This window comes from Cyprinodon tularosa, unplaced genomic scaffold, assembly GCF_016077235.1.
Source record: "Cyprinodon tularosa strain WSP-4 unplaced genomic scaffold, ASM1607723v1 ctg47, whole genome shotgun sequence".
Taxonomy (NCBI): Eukaryota; Metazoa; Chordata; class Actinopteri; order Cyprinodontiformes; family Cyprinodontidae; genus Cyprinodon; species Cyprinodon tularosa.
Window position 1 is genome coordinate 1,647,345 of NW_024039196.1, and position 24,922 is coordinate 1,672,266.

At 37.6% G+C, this 24,922-nt stretch overlaps 1 protein-coding gene across 6 annotated transcripts in view; it reads right to left on the minus strand.

The window, feature by feature from the left end:
- Positions 1–1,652: 1,652 nt before the first annotated feature.
- asic1c (acid-sensing (proton-gated) ion channel 1c) overlaps positions 1,653–24,922 on the minus strand; it is a 143,510-nt gene continuing 120,240 nt past the window's right edge. For 4 of the 6 annotated variants that reach the window (XM_038301630.1, XM_038301631.1, XM_038301625.1 and 1 more), the window contains exons 4-11: positions 20,330–20,480; positions 20,186–20,242; positions 19,604–19,757; positions 19,317–19,408; positions 18,880–18,959; positions 16,126–16,197; positions 5,513–5,565; positions 1,653–3,431 (exon numbers count right to left, since the gene is read on the minus strand). In XM_038301630.1, the coding sequence (XP_038157558.1) occupies positions 3,353–3,431; positions 5,513–5,565; positions 16,126–16,197; positions 18,880–18,959; positions 19,317–19,408; positions 19,604–19,757; positions 20,186–20,242; positions 20,330–20,480 (738 nt within the window). In that variant the 3' untranslated portion in view covers positions 1,653–3,352. The remainder of the gene's footprint in view (positions 3,432–5,512; positions 5,566–16,125; positions 16,198–18,879; positions 18,960–19,316; positions 19,409–19,603; positions 19,758–20,185; positions 20,243–20,329; positions 20,481–24,922) is intronic. The other 2 variants (XM_038301627.1, XM_038301629.1) reach the window with 1 other exon arrangement.

A 24,922-nucleotide genomic window follows, 5' to 3' on the forward strand; every position in this document is an offset into this window, starting at 1 on the left:
AAGGGCACATCATGTTTAACAGTGTGTGTCATTTGAAATTCGAGCCACACAAGGCTGTCGGAATCAGAGGCATCCCATCGTTGGCTTGCGAGCGATGGCTAATTTCCAAGGGTTTGTGCTTCACATCAACAGTCATCTAATACACATACTACACGGTAATAAAGCTACGTACAGTGGTTTCAACACCATGATATCAAACTGTGTCACAATTAAAAACTTAAATGCTGGTTTGAGACATTTGTTTTAGTTCTTACAGATCTGATATTTTAGACACACGGACTTGAATAACATTGGAAAAGAGGAAGAAGCATGACACCGAGATAAGAACAAGAGTTATGAACATAAATACTGATGGGTAAATATAGTTTATTATACTGGATCATTTGTACATCACAAACTGTTATTTGTGACTTATTACATATTCTGGGATAATAATATTAAAGTTTGTATACAGTGGTCAAATTGTACAATGAGGCTCTTATATGTCAACCAAACTGAGTAGTGCTGCAGAGCATGGGTCTGATGCCTTTGAAAAGATTCAGAAATACAAATTACTTCTATTAATGAATAAATGAAGAAAGATGTTCTTTATCTATCTGTATATAAATATTAATACGCAATGTTTTACATGAGTATCTGTGATTTTTCTTTTTTTTTTTTGTTGCATTTAACTGCAGGTATTTACAAGTTTAGGAATGTCACCAGTCTCTTTAAAATCTTCTTAGTGAATAAATTACTATCGCAGGGATTGTGCTGATGAGTACCTTTAAGAAACTCTGATGGAAGAACATTTTAAAGACGAAGGGTAACAGCAAGTCTTACTTATTCTGTCCAAGTCAAATCAAAGACAACTTTATGAAAAATACTCCCCCCCCCCCAAATAGATAAAAATGTCAACAAATTGTCTTTATTCTTCTCACCACACTAGTGGTATCACTTCAGTTGGTATTATTCATCAAGCTCAACCTTCTAGAACGGGGTCTTCAATTTCAGTCCTCAAAGCCGTGCCTCTGCTTTAACACGCTTGAATCAAGAGGCTTCAGTACCTGCTAAACATGCAGCAAAGATCTCCAGAATTCTGCTAATGACCTGATTTTTTGATACAGATTAGTTGAAGCAAGATGAATCTAAAGGTGCAGGTCACCATCAACCTGGCAGTCGCCAGATTGATATGTGTAGAACTGAATTGAGTTATTCTATCATTTTGCTTTCTGAGGCTGAACACTCAGATCTTGCGACAATCCAGCTTGTAGCGCAAGGTTAGGTCACCAGACCTCCAGGAATGGAATTAAAGACCCCTGTCCTACAACATGAGGGCTCATTATCATCCATTTAAACTTCAAATTACAAGATTTGTGTAAAGGCTTTGTTTTCAAATCTGGAATGGAAGTTTATGGTTCACTGTCTCTTCACTACTATTGTATGTGGATGAGGTGTCCCCTAGCATGGATTTAGCTTGTTCATAATGAAAGATTTCAATTTTCCTCTACCTTTTGCCATTTATGTATTAAAAGATGAAACAACTATTGCAGGCTAGTGTAAAAAATAATCCAACCACCATATAGTTTTTTGGCTCAAAGAGACATTTTTAGCTTTTTTAATAATAAAAAATCTTTAAAGGAGAAAGAAAGAAAGAAAGAAAGGAGAAAGAAACATTCTAACTAGATTTCATTAAATTCCAAGGCATTTTCCCCCCAAAAAAACCAAAACAACAACAAAGAAAGAAAAATAAATTAAGTGTAAAATGTTTTGTCATTTGTCTATTTTCACATGCAAAGTCTAGACTTGATATCTACTGCTACTGTCAATAATCCAATTCTTCCAAGTCACAAAGAACATAGATGTAGAGGGCTGTCTTATTCCTTTCTTAGCGATATTTCATATCATCATGATGTTTCAGTGGTGCATGAAACTATTTGGCTTGAATAAAGCTGTAAAATCACCTCCTTACTTCTCTGTTACCGTAGTGATAGTAATTTGATCTCCAGCCAAGCCAGACAGCCATAGACTTTTTTTTTAAGTTATACATTTCTGACAGATGACTCAATTAAGAGAAGCAGGCATATGGTTCAGACTCACCACTGCTACAAAATCTATGGAAATTCTCATAAAATGTTGTAATTATATAATAATATGATTTGTTCTCCTGCTATGTTTTTCAAATGCTCTGTTTGCAATGAAAATAATTACTCATATCTGCCTGCTTCCCGTTGAGAGAGAACCTCTGCATGTCAGTCCAACCTGATTTTAGATTAGTTCAGCTCAATATTATTGGACTATTTGGGGGCAATTTTAGTTCAGGGAGTAGAGATATCAAAAGATAAAATAACTCACATTTTAAAATCTGCTTCTGAGGAAAGATCTGCAAAGGATCAAATAATTTTAGGGAATTGAATGTAGGTATCTGACTTTGTAAAGATTTAGCTTTTTTTCATTGCTGCATTATTCTTGTTGCGTAATAGTAATTCAATTACAAATTCAGTATGTGCTTTTAATATTTTATGATAAACAGCTTGCCATACTGTGTTATTTCAACTGATAAATGGTTTTCACCCATCAAAATGGAAGGGAACTTTAAAAAAAGGGCAAACAACTAACAGAAAACTAAAATGACCTAAAGATAAAATCCACTCCCTTTTTTAATGATAAAATTCTAAAAATAAAATGACTGAAGGCAACAAAACAATTGTTCCTCAGTCTGTCACTTGGCAAACGGCAAATAATACTTTATGCTTTTGCATATGTACAAATAATGAAGTTCCTGCTCATTTTTAAAGTCAAGTACACATAGCTGTCTAATTAATGAGACAATCCACAGTGTCACTGTGGGAAAAGGCAACATTAAGCACGAGTGTTTTCATTCAGGTCTGAAAAGCTTTCAACCAACAATCAGTTAAAAGAAAAGCATTGGTTGTATGTTGGGAAATATACCACTGTGAAAATAAACATTACTGCACATACCAGTCCCTATTTTTACCGTTTTTGTTCTGAATTGATTAATGCAAGGCAATACTTGAATGGAGCTGTCACAAAACTCAACTTTTTCAGACAGATTTGTCAGTGTGGATCGTTAGAACTTCAGTGACAGAAGCTAAGCTACAAAATGATACACGGATAAAATGAACATTTATGCCCTTCGCATGGGTGTTAAACCTGAGTTCTGTTCTGGAAGTGGTCTCTTTTTGTGTACATGTGTGTTTTGATGATATTCTATTTCTATCAAACTGATTTTTAGCATACACGTAATGCTTATCCTTTGAATACACAAATATTTTCACAGTTTGCCGTCAAGTCTCAAGATGTGCCACAGCCTGAGCGTTGTGTCATCAACAAGCAAATTCTTCAAAGTTGCCTAAAGTCGGGTGACGAGGTAACATGTTCGGCGTGAATCCGAGACTGTCCGAGTGACTCCGGAGGGTGTCGCATGTGCTCTGCAGAAAGGAGTAAAAAAAAAAAACAAAGGCAGGAAAGGAAAGAAGGGAAGACAAGTTTAACCAGGTTAGGGTGGAAGAGATGGCAAAAGAGGAGGAAGCAAATAAATAGATCGAATCAGAGGATAAGTTGGACAAAAGTCGGAAAGTTGGAAGAAAAACAACAATTTGATGAGGAGAAGTTATCCCAAAACAGAAAAAGAAAAGCCAGATGATAAGAAATTGAGACATAGAAAAAGGGGAGCATATTTAATTGAAGATGACGAATGACAGAAACATATATAAAAAATATAAAGGTAATGAGTTTCGAGAATTTGTTTAAATTTTGGGGAAAAGATATCAAAGGGTGGTGGGGTTAAATTAATGAAAGCAGGGAGAGGGGAAAGAAAACATAATATTTTTAGTCATGTTTATGCAGAAACAATTACAACTCTAAAACATTAAGAATTTAAAACAACATACAGCATTAACAGTGCAGAGGATCAAAAGATTGAAAGTCATTTCAGTAAATCAGGATCTTACAAAAATCTCATAATTTTTCATAAATAATTTAAAAGGTGAAACACAGTTCATACACAGACGTATTACTGCATATGATATATTTGAAGTATTTAAGTCTATAAATTTTGATGAATTTGGCTTAACCTAAAAATTACCCTGCTTCCCTTCTCTTTGAAAATTATACTTAAAAAACCAATTCATAACTCATAAAACCAATTTTAAGAAAATGTTTTTAATAATTCAATCTCTGAAAAGTAGGTCCATGTACCGAATATGCACTCAAAACTTAGGGCGCCTTTCTTAAAAATGACTAAATCAGTGCTGTGGCATAAAGGTGAGTAGCCTCTGGAAGCAGCCTTCATCTCACCTACATCGTTGGCTCTGTAGTATCTCATCATCTTGACAGTCAGCCATAGATTTTCTCTATGGGTTTAGGTCAGGCAAGCTTGGTAATTAGCCCTGATTTCAAATAAAACAAACATTTGTTTTATCTCAAGATGACTTTGGAGCACAGATTTAGAGTCCAGCTCTTTTTCTCTTGGATACAGACAAGCTGCTTTTGATGTTTTTTTTTTTATTCTGAAGGGTAAAAACACAGTCAGCCCATCCCTTGGATAAGTCTGTGTTAAGTCTGGTTGCTCTGATTACACTGACCAAAGCCACAGTTCGTACGTTAAAAATCTCTCCCAAACTACTGCCTCTCAATCCCCCACATATCAAAGAATACCTGTTTCTTTTTACCATCTTCCATTCATTAGCCTTTATCATAATCATATAAAAAATAATGTGTCAACAAAATTTTCTTATTGAATCGATTTTTGTCTTATCCAAATTTCCTATTCTAAAAAGAAGAAATCCTGATTTTTGGGGTTGTAGAAGCTGGGAACTATAATCATTATAATTAAGAGACTGGCATGCTTGAAATCTATTCGCAATCAATCTGCATAATCAAACCTTTTTTGAATTACTGCAGTAAATTAGGCTGTTAGTGATATTCTAATTTCTTTTAACTGTATATAAGCCTGAAGAATATTATTCCAGCAACCACCATTTTTTTTTTTTTGGCAAACTCACTGCATGTAAACCACATCACAAACTATAATGATGACCTAGTGACGAAGTCTGGTGGAATGCTGAAATACATGGCTGCAGAATGGAGCTCTGCACAGCAGGGAGACAAATAGATCTAGAGTTTTATTTATTTATTTATTTAGTGTTGTTTTGTACAGCCAAGCAAATTCAAAGATAAGTTTTCACAGGAGCGGTGCACTACTGTATAACCATAGGGGAGGGGGGTCATAATCCAGTGGATAGGACAGATGTAGAGAATAAAACTGAAACGCACTCGGAGAATCCAACCAACTCTAGTCTCCTTTGAACCTGAAATACACACTCATGACTGACCTTTCCTGAAATTGCAGTAAATATCTAAATGCTCGCTGGAGCAGGTTAATCACCCCTCTTTTGTTGACAGCCAACCAATTCTTTTGTGACCTCCGATGTAAAGCATGGATCTCAAGGATGAATGAAATAGAGGGACAGCATGGGAGGGAGCATCTGTTATCAATGGGGTGTGCTACCTGGGGGCATGATTAGGCGTGACACCAGGGCTGGTTGGGTTCTCTGGAAACTCCTGGAATAGACATGGTGAAAAGAAAGATGGGTGAGGGTGACTGAAATGAAAATAAATAAAGAAAAAACATGTAAATTTAAAGTAAACTTTTGAGGAGAAATGCATTATGTAAAGGGTCTCCAAAAATGAATTTATTTTCTTTTTATTTATGAGCAGGGGAAGCAATGATTAGATACTGACATCCAGATGTGAGATGATCAGTTAGGGAATGAATGTTCAGATTTAAACAAACTGCAAATAAATAACTTTCTGTTCAGGTAATGTAAGGAATGATATGACAATGGAGTTGTAAAAGCAGAAGCAGAGCAAAATGTCTGGACACCCCCTCGGTCCAAATTTTGTTACACAAAAAAATGTGATGGTTAAATGTTAAAGCTTAAAGGTTAACATGTGACATATAAGCCTTGCAAAAGACCTAAAATTCTTGGCTTTTTTAACATTTCATCAAGTTACAACCACAAATTTTACCACAAATGGTTGGGATTATATTAAAAAAAAAAGTAAAACAGTAGTTCATAACAAAGCAAAACTCTAAAAAGGGTTGCATGTGTTTGTAATTGACCCCTTTTACTATATTCCCAAAATTAAAATCCAGTACAGTACAGTACAGTATTGTGAACAAACCTAAATAATACTTAATCATCCGGCCACATAAGGCTAAGTTTTTGCTCATTTAAATGTGATTCTAAAAAATAAATGAATATTCCATAAGGGAAATAAGATTGAACTCTTATAGGGATTTATTCAATAAACTGTTGTGGATGTTAATATGATGGTGAAGGCATTTTGCAGTGAGAATGATTCTCTTTGTTTGGTGGCAGGGAGACATTTCAGAACACATGTAAATGAGGTAACTAGTCTATACAGAGAGTACACCTGTTTTTTCTCCAGCTCCGTCTTCCCACACGCCCAGATGGTCACAGCAGATGAGCTCTCACACTGAGCTTGGTCAAGATGAATGTTTCAATCTTTTGAAAGAAGTTTGTTCTCTTTTTCATTTTACTGTAAACAGATGCCTGTTCAAAAAAATTGATTAATGCTGTTTGTTGTGATCAGCCAGGCTTCTGTAATAGGAAAATGTTTAATCAATTGGCCTAATAAGCTAAATTTCACTGCATCATGTTACAACTTAGAACAAATTGGAACCATCAATCTGATTACTGTGATTTAACTCTTTAATTCTGAAAATAAACTAGATCAGTTTGTCTTGTAAATTGTGTTGATATGATACTGTTTAGAATTGATCCTGTACTAACTGTCTGAGATCAACTAAATTGTTCAAAGATGCTTTGCTTCCAATATGATTGATCTTAAAGGGGCACATTCCAGCTATATGACTTTCCAAATGTATATTCTAATAGCTCACTCTGCCATACAAAGTTGCTGTATTCATTGTTACGTTTGTGTTTTGTTTTTTGTCCAGTTTTTTAGTAGACAAAGTCCTTCTATGTGTGTTCACAATAACAACACCACATAACTGATGATACAACATTGTGCATGCATAATATTGGTAAACAAGTCAAAGCATAGCAATGAAATTCCTAGTGGAGGTGTGAACGTAATTAAGGAAAGTCTGAGATCCTGTGTGAATCTCAGACTAAAAAATAAATAAAAAAAATTTAGGCATGATAAAACATGAATAGCGCTTGGAATACAATACAAATGTTGACGTTCCCTGAAATGTGAGCTAAAGCTAAAGAGGCATTCAGATGCCACTTTGAAGTTAAAGGTTTGAATATCCTTAATAGTCTCTTAGCTGTATTGACTAAAGTGTTTACATGATATTTAATTTGTTCGATGTCTTCATTGAACATGTTTCCTATTCAATTTGATTGACTGCCATAAACATAGCAGGGGAGCAGATTTCTGTCACTGCTTCTAGAATACAGATCAGATCAAATTTAGGTTTCAACAACAATACACATACCAGAGAGCTTTTTTATGTGCATTTATTCCAATGAAAATGTTTATCCTATCTTGTTTTTATTGATTTATTAAAATAGGCCTTAATGTTTTTTTTTCCCTGTTTGTTCTTGGTAAATTTTCTTTTTCCTGAATGTTATACTAGGAGGCTCTATGGAGGATTCACTAGAGCTTGGAGTTGCCGTCAGCATGGGTTTGTGTAAGATAACAGAGCTGTCACTGTCCCACAAGGCATCGCAGGACGGTTCTATCAAGTAGCTTGCCTAATTCCAGGGTAGTGCCGGCAGACGGCACACATGTCTTTTTATAGCCCCGGTTACACTATGCTCTGAAAACCGATCCGTGCCGAGCTTGGATCAGTTAACAGTGCCAAGCTTGGTTCCTTACAACCAAAAAAATAAAAACTGGCTCGTCCACATTTTTACTAAGAGATCCAATAAATTTAGACTTAAACAACTGCCTTCTTAACTATTCTGGCTTATACCAGATGTATACAGTATCTCTACACTGTTGAGAAATAAAAACATCTATGATAAATCATTTCAGTGCTCAAGGTGCCCAAGCATGGACAAGCTAAAATCATCCTGCAGTGAACAGAAAAAATAGTTGGTTACAACTTATTTTCTGTGCCATCGTTCTGGATTCCCATGTCTTACAAACATTACACTGTTTGCATTTGGAGTATTTGCAGAAAAACAAACACCTGGGAGATACAATTAACTCAAAGTAAACAAACATGCTACATGTAAATACAATTTGATGAAATGTCCTTAATTATAATTACACAAAAGTATGAACAGTTCTGCAGAACATCTTTGCAGAGTGAATTAGATAAAATTGAGACATTTTAATGATGGTATGGTCTGCTTTGGTCTCTGCCCATATTAAAGGTATAGAGGACGACTGTTTATTTTTACCACCTATGTCTAGGTGGTGTCCTGAAAACAACGTGGGCTACATTAATAACTGGCAATCCTTTTGGGGAAAGCCTGGTCTGATTCGGAGAGATGGCATCCATGCCACTTTGGATGGTGCAGCTCTTCTTTCTAGGAATCTGCACAAATTTGTTAGTCCTCCAAAACCCTGACAACCCAGGGTGCAGACCAGGAAGCAGAGTCTTAGTGTAAGACAACTCTCTGCAGCTTCTCTGTCCATTACTCCATCCAGACCGTGTCTTGCCCACGACCAAAATCAAATAAATACGAAAAGATTCCCAAAGGATTAAATCACGATAATTTACTTAAAATAAAAATAACTCCAGTTGGGAAAAAATGTAAACGATTAAATGTAGTTTATTTAACATAAGATTTCTTTCTTTAAAAAGTCTGCTAGGTAATGACTAGATTTGTGAAATCACATTGATTTATTTTGCCTTACAGAAACTTGGTTGCAGCAAGAGGATTATGTGAGCATAAATGAGGCAACTCATTCTAGTTATTTAAATTTTCACATTCTAAGAGATGGGAATCATCTGGGCAAGGAGGAGGAGTAGCAACAATCTTTCAGTCTGACTTACTGATTACTCCAAAGGCAGTTAATACTTACAACAATTTTTAACATTTAAGCCATAGTCTCTCTCATCCAAATTGCAAAGCCAGAAAACGTCTTTTTGCAACTTTGTAATGTCCACCAGGTCCTTACTCTGAAATGGAGCCTAGGCGGAAGTTTAACTGAATAAACTGATTACTCGCCTTCACCAGATAATCAGCTTTGAACCACACAACAAAGTCCAATCAGCATCCAGAGTTCATCTTAAAAGGTCTCCAAACATTTCTCTGTGTTTCAGCCATCAACAGTTAGTTAGCTCTCTCTGTGTTCAGCTTGCTGACACTGATTCAGGTGAGATGTATTGCTTCAAGGCTCCAGTGTTTCCTCATTCATCGCTTCAGGTCTCTCCTCTATCAAAACAGCAAATCTCATGCACATGCTTCTCCAGCCCACAGCTTCTCATCGGTAATTAAGTTCAATCCTCTGATCTTTGCTTTTCAATGTCCCCAGCCGGTTCTTACACACTTTCTCTGTTAAGTATGTCATGGTGATTTATTAGCAGATGGTGCGCTGCTTTTAATGGATGAATCAACGTTGTTCCTACATTTCTTTCAGTCTGATTTGATTTCAATAACAATTCATGCTTGTCACCCCCATTCCAAATATACGGTAAGTCTGAATTTAGAAACCAAAGTTATTGTGGTTATAAAGCAGGTAAGATGTTTTCTATTGTCACTGACTTTAATGAAATCATTTGAACCTAATATTTCAAATATATTTAAATCTAATGCTTTGGTCTAACTGCATGAACTCGCCCAGTCAATCAAGCAAACACTGGTTATGCAAATATTAAATCTCAAGTTACTAGAACCCGAATTCCTTAATTGAACTCACATCAGTGTGTCAAATCCATTAACAATTTTTATTTTACCAGGCTAAAATGGATCAAATAAAAATAATCAGTTGGGTAAACATTTACAACTGTGCTGTCTTTAAAAAATAATAATGATAAAAAAGTCTTGCATTTAGGCATTACTTATTACGTAACATATAATCAAGTCTTAGCATCACTTTCTTGCATAGACTGGGTGAGCTTTCAAGTGGATTTCCCATCACTCTAAATGATGCTTGCAGCCTTCTCTTTACAGAGGTATATCTGCTTATCCTCTCTGTCGGCGCAGTCGAGGTAGAGATATTATTGATATTGGTATTGATCCCCTAGCAGACACTCAACATTTATCATCTTTAAACTAAATCATGGGTCCTTTTTAAGCCTTGTGGAGTCATTGCAGATTTTCTTTTTTGGGAGTTGATCATGTTTTACTGTTGTTTAATGTCTAAGGCTTGCAAATGTGAATAATGCTCATTTGCCGCCTCGTCGAGGATAGGTTCAAGTTTCATGACCTGTAGGAAGCTAATTATGTGACTGCTGCATTTTTCATCTGGTTGGTGATTATGTGGCCCCTGCATTCATTAATCTATGCTTCTAGTATCACAGATCGTGATTAACATGAAATGCCTTAATGCCAGCATAGTCACAGGCATTATCACAGCACATCGTTTCTATCTGAATCTCTGCACCATGTTAGACGTGGCCCATGGCGGTGGGTGCCCTCCATGCATTGCGAAGGGCGCTTTATGCCGCCCTTTTCCCATTGCAGCAGACGGTTATGGTACCGTCCATCCATGGTGACGGGCGCTTTATGGCGCCCTTTTTTCCCATCGGAGCAGGCGCTTGTAGAACCCTCCATCCATCGCGGTGGGTGCTTCATGGAACCCTTTTCCCATCGCTGCAGGTGCTTACGGTGCCCTCCATCTGTCGCTGCATGTGCTTGGCGCCCTCTAACCATCGCTGCGGGTGCCCCATGGCGCCCTCCATCTGTTGTGGTGGACACTTCATAGCGCCCTCTATTATTGCAACGGTTGCTTCATGATGCCCTCTTTCATTGCCGTGGACGCTTCATGGCGCTCTCTATCATTGAGGCTGGCGCTTTATTGCGCCTTTTTCCATCCCTCTGGGTGCTAATGGCTCCTCTTCCCATCGCAGCATGTACATTATGGCCCTTCAGTTCATTGCTCCAGGCTTATCGTGCCCACATTCATCCATGCATTTGCATTACGAAACGGCGCTTCGCCTCGAAACCTTTACCACATCATGGTGTGCTCATCTCAACTGAAACATCACGCTTAGCCATCACGGCTTGCATGTCCCGCCCTTCGATCATCGCAGCTTGCGGGTTGAGTCTAGTTCATCACATCCCCATCTCTCATCCTCAGCTCATCGTGGCTTGCGTATCACATCCTCAGCTAATCCCAGCACGCGCAGTGCATTCTCTGCTTGCATCCTCAGCTCATCATTGCATGGAGCTTGTCTGTGGTTGTGGCAGGCACCTAGCACTCAGCCACAGCCTATCACTGCAGTTATCACAAATACTGGTGGTTGTTTCAAAACTCACTCACATTCTTCATCAGACCTGAATGATTCTTTCAACTGTGTTTTATAACCCATTCTATCATCACTCATCTCACTCCTGTAATTTATCATCCTAGATGGTTGTTGTACCAGGCTCCCTTCCTCTCATCATCTATCTTCCTTTCTATCATTCATCCCATTTTGGTGTTGAATACTGACAGGGTCATCATAGTGGGGGAATTTAACATCCATGCTGATATTGAAAGGGATAGCTTAACTGCAGCCTTTATGCTATCTTAGACACTGTTGGTATTGTTAAAAATGTGAATAGTCCCACATATTCTCATCTTCATACTTTAAACCTTTTGCTGACATATGGCACTGAATTTGAAGAAATAACAGTATTTCCTCACAAACCTGTCCTCTTTGACCACTTTTTAATAACCTTTAGGATTACTTTAACAGAGTTCTCCTGAAAGAAAGTTTCAATGAAGCAGATCATTATTAGATTGTGCAGTTATACATTTTAAAGAAGCTGTTTCACTTTCTCTCTCCTCTGTGTCGCTGAGTAGTGCAAGGCAAAAGTTTAGCTCCTTGATTATTTTGTTGATGGGGTTGGTAATTCCCTACATACTGCCTTAGATAATGCAGCCCCTTTAAAAAAAGAAAAAACTTTAAAAATAGAAAGCTGGCTCCCTGGTTTAATGCAGAGCTGCGCACTACTTCTCCTCATTAATAGAGGAGAATAAGAATAATCCTAGATATCTTTTTAATACAGTTGCCAAACTCACCCAGAGCCATAGCTCTTTTGAACCTTCCATTCCATCTGCTCTTAGCAGCAATGATTTTATGGGATTCTTTATGAAAAATATTGATTTAATTAAAAGTAAGATCATTAGCACTTCTCTAAGAATGATTGCTTTATCCCTGAAAGGTGAGCCAGCATCTGACGTAGCCATAGAACCTGAACCGGGTTTAGACTGGTTTGATCCAGTTGAACTTTCAGAGTTAGCAAAACTATTGTCTTCATCTAAGCCTTCAACTTGTATGTTAGATCCAGTTTCAACCAGATTATTTAAGGAGGTAGTCCCTTTTATTTCTTCCTCCATTTTAGATGTGATTAATCTCTCTCTGTTACAGGGATATGTATCAAAAGCTTTTAAGGCTGTGTGTAATTAAACCTTTAGTTAAGAAATCTCCTGACCAGATGACTTGGTCAATTATAGACCTAAATCCAATCTTCCTTTCTTATCTAAAATTCTTGTGATCACTTACACCATAATGAACTTTTTGAAGAGTTTCAGTCTGGCTTTAGAGCTCATCATGGCACTGAAGCAGCATTGGTGAAAGTCACTAATGATATTCTAATGGCCTCAGATAATGGACTTGTATCTGTACTTGTCCTGTTAGATCTCAGTGCTGCATTTGACATAGTTGATCATAATATTCTTTTAGAAAGACTTGAATATTTTGTAGAAAATAAAGAACCAGCACTAGACTGGTTTAAATCGTATCTATCTGATCAATATCAGTTTGTTCGTGTTAATGATAAATCCTCCTAATGCTCCAGGGCTACCTGTGAAGTACCACAGTGACCAATTCTCTTTATTATATATATGTTCCCAATTGGTAGAATTATTAGACAGCATGGGATTAATTTCCAATGTTATGCTGATGATACTCAGCTGTATCTGTCTATAAATCCAGATGAAGCTAACCCATTACATAGATTACAGGCATGTCTTGAAGACATAAAACCTGGACGACTCTTACCTTTCTGCTCCTAAATGCAGACAAAACTGAAATTATAGTCTTTCGACCAAAGTCTTTGAAAAAGAAACTGATTAGTCAGTCATTTCATTTGAATTGGATTAAATTGATATCAGATAATAAAGTCAAAAATCTAGTTATTTTTAATCAGGACCCCATATCAAAGAAGTTGATAGAATTTCCTTATTTCATCTGTGGAATATTGCAAAAAATCTGAAATATCCTATCGGGGGGTAATGCTGAGAAACTAGTCCATGCATTTGTTACTTCAAGGCTGGACTATTGTAATACTTTACTATCAGGAAGTCTAAAAACTGTAGTTAAAAGCCTTCAGCTGATCCAAAATGCTGCAGCCAGAATTCTGATGGAGAAAAAAAAACATATCATATCTATCCTTTCCTGGATTCTGTTCAATGGCTTTCTGTTAAATCAAAAATAAAAATTAAAATCCTCCTCACAATTAAAGGCTTAAATGGCCAGGCTCCATCTTACATCCGATTTATGATTGTTCCTTATCTTCCTAACAGAGCACTTGCTCTCAATCTGCAGGTTTACTAGTGGTTCCTAGAACTTCTAAGTTATCAGGCCCCTCTCCTATGGAACCAACTACCAGTTTTTGTCCGTAAGCCAGACATCCTGTCTACTTTAAGGGGTAGGCTTAAAACTTTCCTTTTTGATAAAGCTTACAGTTAGAGATGCTCAGGATATCCTGAGATTGGGGGTGCTTTGATTGAAAGAAGAAATGTCTCATCATCGGGATTTGCTCCGTGATGAGAGGAAATGTAACTTGTTACTAGTTGTTTTAATGGTTACTGAGTCAGATATGTGGCGGTAATGTTTGATTTATCTAAAGGTTTTTATCTGTTATTGTGTAAATGGGTTTGGCTGTAATTTAAGGACAGATTCTAATAGATCTGCAGTGTGGGGACTATAAATCTGATAGGACTTTAATTTTTTTATTGTTGTTTTGCACAATATGCTTAACTAAGTATTTTTTGTTGTTGAATATTAGAGATTTTGCAGATATATTTTGTAGATACATTGTTTAGATTTACTTATATATTTCTAACCCTTTTATAGAATAAAATAGAAAATCCCTTTATTGTCCCACAATGGGCAAATTTACAGCAGCAGAAAGATTATTGAAAATGGTCACACAAATGTGGACCTTAGAAAAATGTATAAGAATAACATAATAGGTAAGAGTTAAAATATAAACAATACAATCCTGTAAATTGTTTTAACAATATAAAACTGGGGAATAAATAACCAATATGCAGCTATGGACATTTTTACAGTAATGGATATTTGAAAATAGCAGCAACATCAGAGATGTTCAGAATGACAGCAGCAGGTTATTTAACTGACTAAGGTTTCTATCATTATATTTGATTTTATTTGTTCCTGCTCCCGGTGGTTGGAACCTTTATTCCACTCTGGATTCTTGTTAATGTAGTTTTTGTTCACTTTAACTTTTTAAAAAATAAATAAATAAACAAACAGTTTTGAAAACCTCGGTATTCATTCTTTTCCTGCTTTGTGTGTCAACTTTCACGGTTGCTAAGCAACAGAGCATACGGCGGTAAAACCCGCCGAAGGGTGGACCTGGTCGAATTTACAGCCAAAACTCTTCTGGTCTCCTTATTTTCAAGGACTTCGAAGGATCCAGTGTAGGTAGACCGCGTCCTTGGAGGATGCAGCCCAGGTTTTCGAACAGAGCCTCTGATTAAGAGCAGGGCTGCCCGCACTGACGCGGCTCAGGGATTACGTCACACGGAGCGTTGTGCGCAGTGAAATCAGGACATTTCCTCACTTTCTAAAAAAAACCCGGGACGCCCGGGACAGGACGTGAAATACGGATATGTCCCGGGAAATACGGACGTTTGGTCACCCTAAGATGTGGCCAAGGCGATGAGGAAGTGGGTGCAAGTTTGTCAGACAACGGAGGGACAAGAGGGAGAAAAAGAGCAGGGATCCAGGTGGAAAAAGGGTCCCAGCGTTCTCACGCACCTTGCTCTTCTGGCTGGTCCAACTTCATGAGTCGTTTTCTCGCAATGGCGGTCATACAAACAAAACATGCTGGTAAGGTACCAAACAGGAAATACGCATGAGTAGAGTGGATGTAGATTTGACCAATCAGAGGCCTTCTGTCTGCGGCAATGTCTGCGGTCACCTACAATTTGGGAGAGGTGCAGCAGAGTGTCTGCAGAGGGGGCGGGGGCATATCTGCATTAACTGCGACACACGCATAAGACCTGGTTTCTGAGCGTAAACCAGCCTCAATTGATGTCACCAGATAGAAAGGTAGCTCTTAGATACAAAGCTGCTAAAAATAAATAACAAATTTTCCTCTCTAACATTAATTTACTGTGATGAAAATGTAAACTTTATGTGAATGGCTAGGGGGGGCATTAAGTGGAGCAAGTTTAAATCACATTAAAGTCTTAGTCAGCATATTTAACATGGAACTGATAGGGAGAGCTTTTGCTTGGTCAGCATTTACTGCAAGATTAGAAATGTAACATTAAGGGTTCACTGATTTAGGAAGTGGGCATTTTTTACTGATAAAAACCCTTTGACTAAGGCTTCGGTTTGTTTGATTCAAACATAATTTTCATCGGAACAACGACAAATCTCAGTTGCATAAAAATACTTTTTCTAACTTAATGATTTTTCTTTTTGTTTAATTGCTGCTATGACTACAGAGTTGTTATTTCTGCTAAAGCTCTAAAGGTTATTGAAGATCTTTTTTTATATCAAGACAGATATTCTTCTAACATCTTACAGCAAAGAATATTTTTCCCCTTTTTCAAAAAAAGTTTTTAGGTTTGTCCTTTTCTCTCTACACCGTGCTATTTATGCTCTGCTAAATGTGAGCAGACGGATTTTTGTTCTGAGCTCATTAAGTGATGCATGACCTTCATTTTATTCAGCTGCATCTAAGGAGAGGAAGTAAGGAGAATTACCAGATTGTCGCTCTGACAACGCTGCGGCCGTTTCTTACGCATGAAGTATCCAAGAACCTTATCCTTAAACACCTAAAAGCAAGAACAAAAAACACAAGCATTAAACTTAATAGCACTCAGTTTCTGGGAAAAGATGATTTTACTGTTATGCCTCTGAGATTAAAGAAAGATCAATGCAGAGGCTCCCGAAAATGAAGGTGTTCTTCCTAAAATGTCTCATTTAGTTTTTTAGCAAAATGGTGGAAATAGGGAGTATTATTCATACAGGTTGTGTATTTGGGGAACTGTCCAATGTAGCATGAGTCAATCCAGTTCAGAACTAATAATGTATCCATCCATTCAAATATTCACAGCTTTATGGTTAAGAAAAGATAAGTAAACAATTATATTTTTTGCTTCATTATTTATATTGTATTGTATTAGAATGCTAATTATTACAAGTCAAACTCAAATGTATACAGTACAGACTGAAGTCTGTTTTTGCTTTAAATATCTACGGTGGTTCAATCTACGTTGATTAAATGTTCCCTAAGATCCTTACTCAAGAACAAAGATTACAAACCTGTCCTGTTTTCACATATTATGGCAATTGCTTATTTATTTATTTTTTGCTTGGATCACCCATATGTTCAATATTTACTGTACAACAAACTGACATGCAGGAATCGTTCACACTCCTAACAGTGTTGCAAACTCTAAAGACCAAATTTCACAGTGGATCTATTGTATGATGTCCCAAGTGGTCAGCACTCAACCTGCTCTCCATGCTGTCATATTTCTTCTTCTTCCCTATCCCTCAGGCAGACAGTCCCCAGCTGTCTGGGCATCAGTCAACAGAAGTTGCACATTTTCCATCAGTTCTCACTTTTTTGAGCGCTAAGATTCCTGGACAAATACTGTGATGTCCATAAAAAGCAATTGTTTATGATTTGCTTTAAATAAACAATGGTTCTTCCTGCAGTAACAGATTCAGTAAATGACTGAACATCAGTAACAAAGAAAAAGCTTTTTATGCATCTAGAATGTATTAGAACCCTTTAAAGGATTTTTAGTTTTAACCAATTACAAATATGCAGAGTTGTATTTTTTTTTTCAAACCATTTTTCTATGAAACCACAATTAAAATCTATTATAATTCAGTTAAACAACTCCTAATAAAATACGAGTACATCCGTACATAGAATATAGTGAGGATTAATCTCCGGTTTGTCTGGAAACAGTAATGAAAAAAAAGCCTAAGACAGACAAGAGACATTAGAATCACTTGATAACTTCATGTTATGCACTGAAGAAATGGGCATTTATGCAAGAGTAGTAAGAAGAAAGACATATTTATATCTGCCTATAGAAGTCCAATTAGCAGTCTTTCTTACACAACATACAGAAAAAAGCTCTGTGCATGGGAACAAATTGTTGTTCAGTTAGTTTCCTGATCTAGATCTTACTGAGAAATTATCAAAAGACTTGAAGGTATGTTAATCTTCCGTTTAGTCTGACTTTAAATGAGGGCAAAACTTCTGCTTATTTATCTTTTTCATTTTACCTTGGAATGATACACTACTTTGTGTTGATCTTTCACATTATATCCTATATTAAGCTTTTTGATGTAATAATAAATTAGGTGGGACATTTTCAGGCATGTGAATGGATTTTCCAGATGCTATCCTGAAAAAAAGCTATGACTTACTACAAACTCATACTCTACATCTTTCACTTTATTAAGGACTGGGCTGCGGATACAAGCGGCTGAAATTTGCTGTCTCCTCAGGGTGCTTGGGCACTCCCTTTGATAGGGTGAGAAGCTTGGTCCTTCGGGAGAGGCTCGGACATCTTTTTTGGATGTCCCCTCTACGTTTCCCTTAGGAGGTGCTCAAGGCACGTCCAACTGGGAGGAGGCTCAGAGGACGACCCGTGACACTATAAACCTCAAAGATTTATCATATTATTATAGGCTGTTTGATGGCCATGCTCCCTCGTTCTCTCCTCTCCTATGTGTAGCAGCATCCCAGGGGACCTCGCCTTTTGTTTTTGGTACCAATAGGCCAGACAGAACTTGGGAAGACTTTTTTTTTAAGCTTTGTCTTTATTGAATCCACAAGGAACTGTTCTCATTTGATGTATTAAAAGGAGTGCAAGTATTTATATGATTAAAGTTATAGTGGAGGATGTTCTTTTTGGATCATCAAAATAAGCAGTCCTCCTAGTTGTCAATCATTCTGGTGATATGGTCATGGAAGGCCGTCCTACGTGCTCGTCCCCGTTTTAACTTTCCATTGGTGAGTCTGTTATAGTAGAAAAATTGCAAATCTTCTTTTGGAAAGTAAGTTTGTATGATTGATGCAAACAGCAACTTTTAAACAGAGCATGCACGAGGAGAAATGAGCTCATGCATGCTCTCGCACACGTTTAATAGGTGTTCCCTCTCGGGAGATTACATGGTTGTGCATGTCCTTTTTTTTTTAAAGTGGAGATAGCGGGTCTCAAAAAATCGCAAAAATTCTCCACTATGCCTTTAATGTACTGTCAAGGAACTTTTATTATTCACTAATCAGTTTTATCACTGTACACTTTGTCTTTTCCCTAAGAATTTTTGTATTGTAGCTAATCTTGGCAAGAGTAATCATGCAAATCAGATTGCAAATGGATTTTCTATGTAAAACAAATATTGGACAAAATAAAGACATAAACCTGAACCTTTAATTTTGCCAAAAGTTCAAAATTGCATTAGACATAGTGAAAAAGAATAAATTCTACCTCATACAGGTAGTCAAATATTTCCAGTATTGTCAGAACACTGGCTCCAATAAATAGCCCCATCTGACCTCCGATGTCACCTACAGAAGAAGAGATGAACAGATATGAGCAGGTACACTAATTAAACAAAGCTGCACGAAACTCTTCCCACTGCTGTCGCATCTAATTCCCTGTATCTCCCAAAAATCGGAACAGAACTGTCAAAGGTTCTCACAAAGGGCGGAATATTTTATTAAACCCAGCCCTGGTGCCCTTGCAAGAGCATCAGATTATGAAAATGTGTTCAGCAAATCTGGAAGTTCAAAGAGAAACGCTCAAAGCACAAGGCCCCATCACACAAAGCAGACTTTGCTCCAGGGACCGGTGAGTGCTGATTCCAAAGTCATACTTGTTTTTTCCCTCCAATCTGAAAGGAAAGGCAACTGCAAGGTTCTTACCGAGAAGTCCTGCAATTTCATAAGCCTTCTTCTGCTCAATTTTCTCATAGTTTAGAGCTTCAAAGAAGATGTCCAACACCAATATATTCTCTCTGCAGAGAAGACAAACAAGAGCATATCCAGGACACATTATATCCTCTGATTAAATATTTCATCAGTTCATATCTCCCATTTTCTTGAGTAAGATTCTTTCATTATTGTTACATTGAAGGTGAACGATGGAGACGGAAGTTAAAATGCATTAGGAAAAAAAATGTGAAACTTCACTGATTCTACAAAGTACTTACCCAATATATTGCTCAGTTTTGTTGAATTTCTTAGCCAGATATTTAGCAGATGCCTTACTTGGGATCTTTACCATGGACAGCTCCTTGCCATAGCGAGTCATGTTGCAGGGGGTCTGACAGACACAGTAATCGTTGTCTTTCTCTACCAAAAAGTCTGTGGATGATCAAAGTTGTTTAAAAATATTGCAACCTCTTTGAAAGCAAAAGAAAAAAAAAAGCTCGTGCTAAAAATATTGCTGCATGAAACAGAAATATACTCGCTGCCATCGTTCACTTTCCATGAAAGCAAATAATGACTGAAGCCATATTACTGGAAAAAAGAGGAGGGGGGATAAAACTGGTGCGATTTATTTGAGCTCAGCGAAGCACAGTCACATCACAAATCTTTATAATGGAATTTTTAAACAATTATTTCTTTATTTTGCTTCAGCACTTTCTTGGAAGAACGTTATTTCTGCATAGAGCAACACAAGTAATATCTAAGGCCTAGAATATGCTCATTGTGACCCTGTTGAGCTCTGGGTTTAATACATTAATGTAGGAAAAAACCCTCATGCTGAACAAAATAAATTATAGGCTCACCTAAAGCTGGGTCAGCACAGTCTTTGTACTGCTCAGGCGTGCAAACTGTTGATGTACCTATTTGAAATAAAGCAAATGTAAAACTCTTCGCATAATTAAGCACCATAGTGATATTCAGAAGCCAGGTAAGGTTTGAATACATACCAGGCATGTGAACCATCCTGCAGTTGCAGTTCTCCAGCAGGTATCGTGTTTCACAGTCAATGCGGCATGCAGTGATGCTGTACGTTGAGAAAAAATCTGACTCTATCGGTGTAGACTTGCAATCTCCCCAAGGTTGTGGGAGGTACTGAAGCTGAAAGAGCAAACAACATGTTTCCCCTCAATATGTCGTCTCAGAGGGTTACACCAAACTACAGCAACAAATCAAAGAAACATGGTGCAAACCCAAAAAACAAAAGAGGACAACAAGCATACAAAAATCAGCACACATATACAAACTCTTAAGAAACGGATGTCTTTAAATAAAATTATTCTCTGTGATACAAAAGGCAGAAATTTGCAGTCAGAGCAATATTCTTGCTCATGTTTTGCAGCAGGCAGACACCATGCAGAACATCACAGATGCGGGTTTGGTTCCTGGCAGGAAACAGAGTACCATGGGAATAGATATGGGTGTAGTAACAGCAATCTGGATCGTTTGGAGAGGACACCAAAATCTATGAACAATTTTCTTCCTTACTAAAAGTCAGAATAGTTAACCGTTTTTAAAAGCAATTCCTTCAGAAGATTTTTGACATATATTTAAATGGTTTGTTTTTGTCACATTACGAGTTATGTTCATTAGTATCTGGCTTTCAGTATAATAAAGAAAATTTGCATTGCCTATTATAATATTTCTTTGAATATTATGTTAATGAATTCAATAGCGTGATGAAGTTAGTTTGCTGTGTCATTAGAAAACTAACTTTTAAAACGTCTTTACTGTGTCTTGCAAACGTATTCATACCCCTTTAATATAGGTCAAACTAACTTTTCTGTAACTTAGTGGGATTTAATGCAACAAACCCACACAAAATAAAGTTGCTAAAATGCAAATTGTGAGAAATATTATACATGTTTTTTTTTTTGAGAAGCAACCTTTCGCTGCAATTACAGCTGTAATTCTAATGGGTTTTCAACCATCTATAGACCAATTTCTTTGCACCTTTTTATTTGCTAAACAGATTGAATTAAGTCAGATTAAATGGAATTCACTTTTCAAGTTTTCCAGCATTTAATTCTGACTTTAACCCCACCCTTCAAATACCTAGGGTTTTACCAAAACCATCCCGTCCCAGCTCTACCAATGTTTGTATTACTATCTCCCAGGTTTAAGACCAGTACAGCCTCTTACAGGTTTTCTTCAGTTTTCTTCCTCATCAGTTTCAAGTTTCATCCGCATAACCAGCCTTCCTGCTCCTGCAGAAGATAAGCATGATGAGGTCATCACCGTCTTTTACAATTTCAGCTGAATTTAGTGTAATGTGCTTTGCCTTTCTCCAAACAGTGTTTTGCATATATTTGCTGTGCCGCCTACATAGCTTGTGATAAGAGCCTCTTGGCAGCTTCTGCAAAGGCCGATTTTTGCCTGAGACCTTTTTAAAGGTATCACAGTAGAAGAGTCTAAATACATGCAAAGTAAACTTTTCAAATTTTGATTTTAAATCCTTTGAAAAAAATTTGAGGTGTTTTCTTTTAATTTAAAATATGCACTGCTGTATGAGTTGCGATGCAGTCACATAAAATCCCGTTAAAATGGTTGACTTTTTAGGATGCAATGTGACCAGATGTAAAAAGTCCAAAGGTGTTACTTTATTGTATGTCTCGTACCAGGTCTGTAGGTTGTGCTGTTCTTTTTACATATCTTTGCAGGTGATGAAGCAGACTGAAAATGTTTTATCGTTGTCTTCCTTTTATCTCCTCTTTCTTTCATCTTTTCTCAGTTTTTCCTCTTCTGTTCTACTTACATTGCAGTGTCCATATAATCTGTAAAACTCCCTGCATAATTATAATAAAGCAGTTTATATGCATGAAACAAGCGGAACACTATGGCAACAGCCCTACTGCTCCACTTGTGAAAGTAAAATCTTTTGGGCTCTTTTTGGCATCAAAACAATTATTCTTATTGCCACATTGCCAGACAGGACACTGTTAAAAAAATATATATATATTTACTGAAACTATTTAATGTATTTAATGCATTTAATGCATATGTTGTTCCCACCTGTCTGTTTTCTATTAAGAGCTTGATATTGTCATGATCTTGGGGCCAATGACTGGCTTAGGCCCCATCCACACAAAGTCAAACCCTGGCCTAAATGCACAAATTTTTCACCAAACCAGCCTCTCATCCATACGAAGCCGGCGTTTCGGGGGTCTGTAAACAATCTTTTTTTTATTAAGCCTTCAGAGTGGGAAGATTTTGAAACGCCGTTTTCGCGTTTCCATCTTTAATGTCTGACCGCATTTTTTTTTTACACGCATGCGTCATAGCGTCGCCTCTAAACACGCATGCGCGACACAGTATCACCACAACAATGGCGCCGTACTGTGTTGAATGGTTGCTGCTCATGCTACTCACCCTGCTGTCGGGCTTACAACAGAATCTTCTTCTTGTGGAATATCTCCAGGAAGAACAGAGCAATATCGACGACATAGTTCATCACCTCAATTTGACTGAACCACGAAAATGGACCCGCAGGGCCATTTTCCGGTTTGGTTGTTGTATAAATGTTACTGCGCATGCCCAACATTTCGTTGCCTGTTTTCGCCTATTTTTGCTTTGGCACCACAGCACCACTTACAGACCTGGCATACATTTTGCAGCGTTTTCATGCATTCGTGTGGTCGATCACAGTTATTTTACGTCTCCGTCTTTACAACAAACGTTTTGGAAAATATTAGCGTTTCGTGTTCGTTTTGACTTCGTGTGGACGGGGCCTTAATTATTCATTCCATTCACCTGTCCAAGTTGGTTTTTAATCACTTCTCATCTGATCCACCTGCTACTGCCTCTATTTAAGGCACTTGCATCCAGTCGTTCGCACCAAATTATTCTTGCTCTCTCTAGCCAGTGGTGGAAGTGTTTTTAGAGTTCCTTGGTGTGTCTGATTTCATGATCCTGACCTGTTCTGCCTCTCAACCCCTAAACTTGCCTGTTCCCGTCTGAATGTTTTGCCTTAACTGTCTTTGGGCTCCTGGACCTCTGAGCCTTCCTGTTCCTGTTCTCATCTGTTTGCCTGACCCGTCTCCTGACTCCTGCTTGTTCTCCGGGGCTGCAGCATCTGGGACACTCTGGGCGGCACCAGTTGCATCTTGTTGGCAGCCCACCAGCTGGTTCCTACCTGGTTCTCTGGCTATGGACTGAACTGGTAAACCAGTGTTTTCTGCCTCAGACGTCCTAGCAGCTCTTAACACAGACCTGTTTATTTTAATAAACACTTTTTGAGTAATACCACTGTCTGCCTTACCTGAAAACTGCATCCGTCTGTTCTGAATCGTTACAGATTTGTACTGAACAAACTGATGTCTCACTACCAACAAGATGTTCAGTTTCATTCCAACCTTTTGTTTATAGCATCCAATACTTATTTCATAACAGAAAAGAAAGAAAGAAATCCAAGCAAGTTTATGTATATATATAAAATCCTGTTGCTTGAGGATTCTTGAGTGCTTTGAATCAGCAACAGCTTATAAAGCAATATGAGCCTGATCAGCAATCAGTGCCAAAAGCTTCTTCCTGTCAAGCATCTCAATTAAAATAACTTAGTTGCTATTGTCCTATTAGGGAGGGGAAGTCTTAATTGATTCCAACATCCCTAAACAGGAAAACTCTCACAATCAAAGAGTTATTTAGTCAAGGAGTAGTGTCAGGCAAAGTGCAATTCGCTGATGGAGTAAACCTAAACTGGCAAACATGATTAAGGTTTTATTGAACTTCCTTTCTAACCCACAGACTTTCATGTCCACTTTTGTGGACATGCACTAAACAAAAACCCCCTGGTGAGAGTGAAAAATAGAAGACAGAATCCTCACAGCATAAAAGCTAGTGAAGGACACCGTCTGGTCCTTTCAAATGATACAGCACAGAGTGTTTATAATCTGCTTTATTGAGATATGAAAGCAAAATACAAACTATGTTGACACAGCTGTGCATGGAAAAGGAAGGGGTACAACTAACCAACCAGCAAAACTTTAATCAGGACTTCCTTTAAGCCTAAGTAAAGGGCTTAAAGGAAGGACACACATTAGCTACTGAAGTTCTACACAGAGAAAGCAAAGATGCAAGAACACACAGCAGAAACTGTTGTACGTAGTTGCTTCAGGCGCATAGAATGGGAAAGGGGGAGGCACACAAATCCATTCCCCTGTATGGTGGGGGAAACAGCAGGTAACAAAGTAGAATTTACCACGTTTGGAACAATTAAACAGTACAGTATTTTGTAGCATGCAGCAAGGCTTTTCATGCCTCTGCCGGGGGAAACCCCAAACCCCAGCTCACGAAGGAAAGGAGGCTCTGACTGATAATGAGGCTGTACCTTTATGCCAGCCTCATAGGACATATCATCTAGGGTGAGGACTGAGGGAACACGGCCCACATCATTATCAAAGTCAAAAGGCAAGCAGCATAGCGGAAAAGGATATGAAGTGAGCAGGCTCTTCAGATATACACTCTAAAAAAGTCCCACACCAAACCTGCTGCGCTGTTGGATGCAATTTATTTTAGATAGTTAAAATAATATTATCAGTGTTAAT